General features: G+C 40.9%; 1 protein-coding gene across 1 annotated transcript in view; it reads right to left on the minus strand.

Annotated features, from left to right (window-relative positions):
• Positions 1-241: 241 nt before the first annotated feature.
• nudt12 (nudix (nucleoside diphosphate linked moiety X)-type motif 12) overlaps positions 242-8,915 on the minus strand; it is a 10,028-nt gene continuing 1,354 nt past the window's right edge. Inside the window, exons 2-8 of the mRNA XM_050051962.1 lie at positions 6,561-6,775; positions 5,078-5,381; positions 3,137-3,410; positions 2,824-2,991; positions 1,542-1,655; positions 1,255-1,454; positions 242-1,064 (exon numbers count right to left, since the gene is read on the minus strand). Coding sequence (XP_049907919.1) covers positions 957-1,064; positions 1,255-1,454; positions 1,542-1,655; positions 2,824-2,991; positions 3,137-3,410; positions 5,078-5,381; positions 6,561-6,766 — 1,374 coding nt within the window. The 5' untranslated portion in view covers positions 6,767-6,775 and the 3' untranslated portion in view covers positions 242-956. The remainder of the gene's footprint in view (positions 1,065-1,254; positions 1,455-1,541; positions 1,656-2,823; positions 2,992-3,136; positions 3,411-5,077; positions 5,382-6,560; positions 6,776-8,915) is intronic.

Raw genomic sequence — 8,915 nt, forward strand, 5'->3', positions numbered from 1 at the left:
ATGTCATATTACCAGGATACTGAGCTGGGAAACATAGATACGTTCCCCACTTTATCCCATTAATGTTGCCACAATAACCTGCTAATATAACACGGAATGCTAGCTTAATAGCATGTGGCATAAATGCAAAAACAGACTCCAAAAAATAAAAAACATGCACACAGCATGGTAACATGCTAATATTTAGTGTGTAATATTTAGCATGTTATACATTTCCAATAGTATCATGTGAGACAAAATGTTTCCATAGACTTTATTATATTAAGCAATTTAATATTTACAGTTTGTTTCAATTTACAGAAATTTATTGTGCATCAGTTACCAGCGTCGGCCATTTTGGGTTTTTTTTTTGGACCATGCTGCAGTAAATTTATAATAATCCATTACTGCACAGGGGAAATCAAAGTTATATTTATTTCATCATCAATCAGTTAATCTTCTTAGCTTGTGCCCACTGTATTAGACCACATTTAAAAATTTTAAAACCCATTCAACAAAGCCCATGCCTGAAATTTCAGCGGGATATTAACTTGCTGTGATATTGAGACAGTAGTGCTTAAATTTTACGTCTAGATTAGTTTAAAAATTGTGGGCAGGAATCATTTGAAATCCTCTCGCAGCTGTTTTTACTTAACTGCAGTTAAAATCTGTCTGCAATAGTGTGTGCTTTCTCCATCCTTTAAACTCTGCTGTCATCTTTCCCATTTTGCCTTTATGCGCAGGGTGTATCACTCAACGTACAAGCTGCGCATTTAAATGATTTGAATTTAGCGGTAAATACAAACCACGTAAAAGCAACGTGTCGTGTACAACCTGAAGAATCTGGTGATTCACTCGACTGGCAGCTGGTTTGTCCTAATAAAGTCCAGACAGCTGCTGTTTGTTTGAATCCTTTCTGACCGTCCTAGAGCTGTGTCAGCACTGACTGTGCAGCTCAAATGCTAAAGGTTGGAGATTTAGAGGTTAGAGATCATGCCGATCCAGTGTCTGATCAGCTGGTGGGCGATGGTCTGTCTAGGAGGGAAGGTGAAGGCCGGACGGGTTCTTCTGAATGAGTCAATTACCTAAACAAACAAACAAAAAATAAAATTATTATTACTTCATGACAGCCTGAGCCAACACTATCCACTGCTGAAGTCCATGAGATACGGCTGAAAGCTCTTTTGAATCTCCAGCAAGGAGAGTATGTGCCAAAAATTATTACTGGTATTTGTGTGCCAATAGTAGAAACAGCAGAATTTGTTTTGTTTGCACCTGTTGCCGTGAGAACCACCGAGCTTCCTCAATCTCGTTCTCGTCCACTTTAATGTCGGTCGACAGTGCGACAGCGAGGCAGCCAATCATGAGGTTAGAGGGCATCGGCCAGGGCTGGCAGCAGACGTACTGAACTGGTCCGACCTTCACTCCGCTCTCCTCCTCCACCTCCCTCCTCACCGCCTCCTCCATCGGTTCTCCTGCAGGAGAGGACGTCAGGGTAAGGTTAAGGTTCAGGCCATAGAGACGTTATGGTTGTGGTATGTGTGTGTGTGTGTGTCCCTTACCAGGCTCTATGAATCCAGCCAGACAGGAGTACATACCAACTGGAAAGATCTTCTTCCTTCCCAGTAAACACTGGTTTCCATCAGGGTGGATCACCAGCATGATGACCACTGGGTCTGAGAACACGCAAAGGTCAGAGAAGCTGCATTAATCCAGATGTATATCAAATGTATCTACTGTATTAAACATTCAGTCACAACTAATCTTAAAACCTTTTATCAGCTGTTGGCAAACGTCCTCTCTGAGGTCAACTGGATGTCAGACACATTCAAAATGAAATATCAAAAATTTTGTTGGTAAAGAGTCTCAGTCATCCAGGTCAAGGTAATCTTAAGTGCTTTGTTGCAGGCAACTGGACTTGTTTGCGTTTCTTGAAAAGGTCTCACCTCTTATCCAAGAGACTTCTTCAGTTCTGAACTGAAGAAGTCTCTTGGATGAGAGGTGAAACATTTTCAAGAAACGCAAACAAGTCCAGTTGCCTGCGATATAGCACTTAAGATTGGACATTTTGGCACATACAGTCCAGACAGAAGTTGTGTCAGAGGTGAGGTAGTGCACATTCTTTGCACTAACAGCAGATGGAACCAGAGACGCAAGTACGTCTGAGCAGTTTTCCTGCAGCTCCTAGTCATGTGGCCACATTTAAACCGTGCAGCAACCCTCAGTGACAATATGTTCCTGTGTAAATAACTGCAACTACACTCTTTTATGCTTATGGCAAGTTTTTCTTCAAGACTAATTAACTGGATTTTATTTAGGATTTTCTCAGTTAATGACTGAATGAACTGAAAAAAATCTCTTTAAAAGTTCCCAGAGAATTTACATACTTCATACCTGTTTTGTCTGAGTGTTAACTATCATAGAAGTCTAAGATAACCAGAAAACATTCTTACTGTGGGTTTTTGTGTAATTTTTGCTTATAAAAATGACTCATCTGATTATAAAGATTGTTGCAAATAAATCATTGATTAACTGATGTTTTGATTCAGGTATAAACTGGACTTAAAGCCATGATGTCAGCCCCCTGACTTCAGTCATCACAACATCCTCAAGCAGAAAAGGTTCATATTAAACCTGTCTCACAAAAAAAAATTGATATTGAACCGCTGCATTTCTTTGTCATAGAAACCACATGTGACCATTTTTAAACCTGAAAATTTGACAAGCTCACGTATGTATATCTTTGTAATACGCATGTAAAATCCTGCAGGCTGCAACACTCAGTTTGAATTATTTATGTATTTAGCAAGAGGAGATAGTTGATGTGAGTTTGGAGCTCCGTACCAACTCGTGGATAGCAGGTGTTGTGAACCCCCTTCAGACTCCTGCAGTCAGAGTTCAGGCAGCTCCTCTTGTATCCTCCCTCCTCCAGCTTGGTGCTGCTGCCACACGTCGGGCAGAAGCTGTAGCGGCTGTGCCAGGCCAACACCGCCCGAGCCTGAGCCACGACTCCTGGAGGACGAAGAGCGGGAAGATTTTTCTGTTAGTTGAGTTTAGAATATTTAATGAAACACGGGAGTCATATCAAATAAGCTGTTTTAGTCAAGACCAGAGACAGATGCCTCTGGAAAAGAAAAAGACCCTATATCTTCCTCACCGGCCTCTTCCTCATTGAGCTTCAGCAGGTCTCTGTTGGGCGTCTTTGGGAAGCTGCAGTTCTTTTCTCTGCAGCGTTTAAGAAGTTCAGCAGCATCTTCATCTGTGTTGATGGCAAACCAAGCAGGAGGCTCCTGAACACCATCTGTCGACCGAGAGGAGGGAGAGGAGGGTTTTCTCCACTTCTCCACTCCAAGGAAGATGAGCACAGTCGCAGGTTTCTGAAGGAGGTCTTTGACCGCCTCATATCTGAACCGACACAGCTTGGTCTCAACCTGGTAAGAGTTAGAATCACAATCATTAGAAAACAACTTTAGTCTTTGATGTGAAAAAGACTGACCAACAATGCCACCTAAACTTGCTGTTGGCTAAAAACCTCTCTGTATATTTCTGTTGTTATTTTCCTTTTCAGTTCAGTGGTGATTTGTACTTTTCCTAAAATCCTGCAGGTAAAAACAATGAAATTACTGTCTTCTTCTTCTTTGTGTTCAGAAATGAGGTTGGTTGAAAACTCAACACATGGATTGATGATGCTGTTAAGGGATTTAGAGAATCACATCACTGAAACCAAAAGAAAGGTAAATTTATCCAAGCATGCACTGATTTAAAACAAAGGTTTAAATATGGACTAATCTAGACTAGAACGCTACAAGACTTTTGAAACAATGGATCCTAACATAATCTAACATTTATGCTTTTTAATTGGAGTCGACACTTTTGTTTATCTCATTAATTACAAATACAAGGCTATTCCTTCACGCAGATGACACTGTATTTTATTGTTCTGACCAATCCCTTTGTTTGACTGTTGGAAAAATTGGAAGTTTACCTATTGACAGCTAGCATTTAGAGCTCATATCGAAGGCATAATAAGTTGGATTTATCCATTGTAGTTTGTAGATACAACATTCAAAGCGGGCCCCTCCTCCCTGGCTCAACCACACCAGAAGCAAAAACTAACCACAAATTCAGTCTCGTTTTGGAACGAGCTTTGTCCACTTGTTGTTTTGCCTCACTATATTTTTTTCCTGCACTATGTCCAGTGTTTTCCACACATTCATTTATTTGTGGCGCCATTTATTTTTGAAGGGGACCGTTCATTAGGAGCACTGCTGGAATAAATATACTGTTCGGTTATTTATTGCTCCACACTCTCGCAGCACAGAGAGTAATCTTGGCACAGGCCGAGCAGCAGAACATCAGGTGCGGTGAAAATGAAACTTAACCAAACTTAACCATTCATTGTGCTGGGTCTAAAAGTTTGGCTTCACTCACAAACAGCTGCTCCCCTCGTCGATCAGTCTGATCTGATCAGCTAAGACCTGATCAACTAATCAATTATTTATCCAGCCACTCAAACCCCACAAACTGCTGCTGAGGACAGAAAAAAGAGCTCCACCAGTGCTGCGTTCAACGACCCATGAAAACTGATATAGACTGATACACAAGGACACACAGGCAAGAAAAAAACGAAAAATGTTCAAGCCCACCCCAGAAAAATGTAGATAGATAGATTTGTCTACCTAAATGTAATTCTTTGATTTGGAATTTGACTTTGTAACTTGGTGAAATCTATTTTAATTTATCCTTTGCTCTATTTCTGAGATAGCTTGTTGTTGAGGCAACTTTTCTTTCTGGTAGACCAAAGGGATGTTTTCATCACATATGCGTCTTTCTCTATACTTAAATCCTGCGATGCTATTTATCACTTAGTACTTAAATGATTCTTCTTTATGTGTACTTGTGTGAGTCAAAACAGCTTTGACTCTCTGTCTTCATGTTAGGAAAAGTTGGCACCTGCTTGTTAACAGGGCACTCCTCTAGAAACTACAATGGGAATTAATTTCCCACCAGATGTCCTGAATGCTCTGAAGTCCAGGCAAATCATCAGAACTAATGTCCAAAGAAATCAAAAATAACATTTGTCTCTTTAGTCACGCACCCCTGTGTTGGCGTCTGCCTGAGGGCTGCTGACCATGGGGCTGAGGTTGGAGAACAGGAGGTAGACTGTATCTGGGTCACTCTGTTTCTCCTCCAACCAGACCGTGTCTGTCCTCTTGGCACTCAGCCGGTCCAGCGTCTCTCTGCTGAAGTAGTTCTCCTGCTGGTGGAGGTCGAAGCCCGGCAGAATTCTCTGGCTGGTGTCGTCTGTCCGGCCCAGCAGGTTGGAGATGTGTCTGTGGCCCCAGAACTTGGCGATATCATAGGCGGTCTGAGAAGAGCTGTTCACTGAGTACTTGTTACAGCTTCAAGACCGAAAACAGAGAGGAGAATGGATATTTTAGGAGAAACAAAGCGTCTACAACACTATTGACTGCTGTTTATTCACATATATTTATATTAACCTGGCAAATAAAGCACTGCAATGAAACTGGTTGAACATTAGATTTAGAATTTGGCCTAAAATTCTTGGTTTATTATCGCACTAACCCAGAACAATATATGTAATTTCAGTGATACAGATGTGAGATAACACTGTTTTTACACAGTGATGAAAAGTGCATTTACTCAAGCACTGTACTTAAGTCCAATTTTGAGGTACTTGAACGTTACTTGAATATTTCCATTGAAATATGGTACTTTTTTCTCCACTACATTTATTTGATAACTTTATTTAATTTGCAGGTTCAGATTATTAATAATACAAAATATAATCAACAAATAAATTATGCTGTATAGTTATATATAATAACACAAAACTTTATTGATCCCTGGGGGCAGAGTCACAAGCTACCCAGCATTAATAAAATTATCAGCTTGTGTTGAGTGATGATCACATTAATGTGTCAGTAATTATACTCCAATAATATAATATTCTGAAATGGGACCTTCTGCACGATGAGCACATTTGGAGCTTTAAGTACATTTTGATGCCAGTGCATCTGTCCTTTTACTTTGAATGCAGGACTTCCACTTGTAACAGAGTATGTCTACACTGTGGTATTGTTACTAGTACTTGAGTACAAGCTCCAAGTACCTCTTCTTCACAAGGTGGTGAATTTTGGAGTTCTTCTGCCCTCTAGTGGCCAGAAATCTACTAATGCACCTTTAAAAAAAACACATTGTTGGCATATGACCCATTTTTTTTGTTTTTTAAATGATTGAACACTTTAAAAGTGGATTTAAAAGGTTATCATTTTACAATTATATTTCATACTAATAACAGTTGGGTGTTTCATACTCTAAAACGGGAGTGTTTCTGGGATTTGACGACACTGGTGGCTCAGCCTGGGCGTATGCAGGGGGTCCAGGGAGGATCCTTCCCCGGGAACTTTTCTTAAAAAAACAAGCTCTGGCATCTTATTTACCCTTGATTTTTTTTAACTGAGCTTCAGACGCCCAGACCAAACAACGGTACTGATCTAAGTCACATTTTGTTGAGTGCATTATTCCTCTCATTCTCTCTCCATCTCAGCTCTCTGTACCCATGAGACAGCAGCTCCTCCACCACTTGGTAGTGTCCGTTACGAGCGGCGAGCATCAGCGCCGTCCAGCCGCTGTATCCCGTCTGGTTGATGAGCGAGGGGGCATGGGACAGCAGCTGGGACACCTGGGCCAGGTCTCCTCTGGCTGCAGCGTCCAGAAACCTCTCCACCATCTCCTCCATCGCACTCAGCTGGAGGCTCGTCATCCTGGCTGCCTGGACAAAGAAAATGACCCTCACATGAATATGTGATCAGATATGAAAACAGATTTTGGACATGAAGAAGCATTTTTGTTAAGATAAAATAGTTGAATTAAAAAGTTAGCATGAGTTATATTCAGTCAGTTAAACTTGTTTAAAATGTGAAGGATTTAATATAAATGTCTTTGTTTGATGGAACCTGGTGATACATAAAACTAAGATTTATTCCACCTCATTAAATGTAATCAGGGCTTTCAGCATTTTGTTTTTGAAAATTTATTACAGAGTAACCTTGGAGTTTACAATCTACAAAAAGCAAACACGTTCAGAAAGTATTCAGATCCCTTCACTTTTTTTTTTTTTTTTAAGAAAAGCAGGACTTGAGAAATGTTTGCAAATTTATTAAAAACAACAAAAAACCCAAAAGTATCACATTGACATAAGTATTCAAAACCTTTACTATGATGCATGTAATATAGCCCAGGTGCAGCTCATCTCTCTTGATTGTCCCTGAGATGTCTCTGCAGCCTGACTGGAGTCCACCTGTGGTTGATGCAGTTGATTGGACCTGATTCGGAAAGGCACACACCTGTCGCTGTGAGGTCATATGTCAGAGCAAAAACCAGCCATGAGGTGGAAGGAGCTGCCTGCAGAGCTCAGAGACAGGACTGTGTGGAGGCACAGATCTGGGGAAGACTACAAAAACATTTCTACTGCACTGAATGCTCCCAGGAGCTCAGTGGCCTCCTTAATTCTTCAGTGGAAGAAGTTCTGAAACAAGCAAGACTCTTCCTGAGCTTAAACTAAACTCATCTGGGAGAGAAGAGCCTTTGTGGTTAGAGAGGTGACAAAGAACCCAATGGTCACTCTGCTTGAGCTCCACAGATCCTGTGTTTAGGAAAACTAGCGGTACAACCGTCACTGCAACCCTCACCGATCTGGGCTTAATGGCAGAGTGACCAAACGTCTCCTTAGTAAATTGCTGTTCTTAAAAATAAAAAATATAAAACAAGGGAGCTGCTGAGTAAGAAATGTTTATCTGTTGTACTGTTTACTTGTCTGTAGGGGAAGGAAATTATAATTTAAGAGAGCTGTTTATTTATAAAACACGTAAGAAAAAGAAGAAACGTTATTATTCATTCATTCATTTCCATAACCACTTATCCTCTTGAGGGTCGTGGGGGTGGAGCCTATCCCAGCTGACACTGGGTGAGAGGCAGGGTTCACCCTGGACAGGTCACCAGACTATCACAGGGCTGACACATAGAGACAGACAACCATTCACACTCACATTCACACCTACGGACAATTTAGAGTCACCAATTAACCTGCATGTCTTTGGACTGTGGGAGGAAGCTGGAGCACCTGGAGGAAACCCACACTGACACAGGGAGAACATGTAAACTCTGCACAGAACCAATGTGACTCAGCGCTGAGTTGAAATTGTGTTGCTCTCTGTTGAGTTTAAAAAAAGCCTTAACATGTAAAATGATAACGTATTATAATGTAAATTCTTAAGTAGTATAATGATATAAATAGTATAATGAACTTAATTATTAATCTATTTCCTTGTTGATATTTTGTGTTATCCTTTGGTTGATATAGGATAGGTAAAAATAAGCCTGGGGCTTCAGCCGTTTCCTTTTTCAGTTATTGACTGTGAGAAAATCTGTGTGAAATAATCTTCTTCTCAGAATGTACGGAACCCAAATAAAAATGATTCATTTATTTAACGCTGCTACTCAGCTGTTAACCAGGTCCAACAGGTCAACCCACATTACTCCCAATTTAGCTTCTTTAAACTGGCTTCTCATCAGGTTCAGGATTCACCTCAAGACGCTTATTCTCACGTGTAGAGCCCTCCACAGTCAGGCACCTGATACATTGGTTATCTCCTTCACCCATATATTGTCAGTAGGTCCCTTAGATCTTCAGAACAGGACCTATTGGCTGTCCCACTCTCCAAACTCAAAACAAAAGGTGATTGTGTCTTAAAGGGATAGTGCACCCACAAATGAAAATTCAGCCATTATCTCCTCACCCATATGCCGAGGGAGGCTCAGGTGAAGTTTTAGAGTCCTCACATCACTTGCAGAGATCCAAGGGGAGAGGAGGTAGCAACACAACTCCACCTAATGGAGGCTGACGGCGCCCC

This window comes from Epinephelus moara, chromosome 8, assembly GCF_006386435.1.
Source record: "Epinephelus moara isolate mb chromosome 8, YSFRI_EMoa_1.0, whole genome shotgun sequence".
Taxonomy (NCBI): domain Eukaryota; kingdom Metazoa; phylum Chordata; class Actinopteri; order Perciformes; family Serranidae; genus Epinephelus; species Epinephelus moara.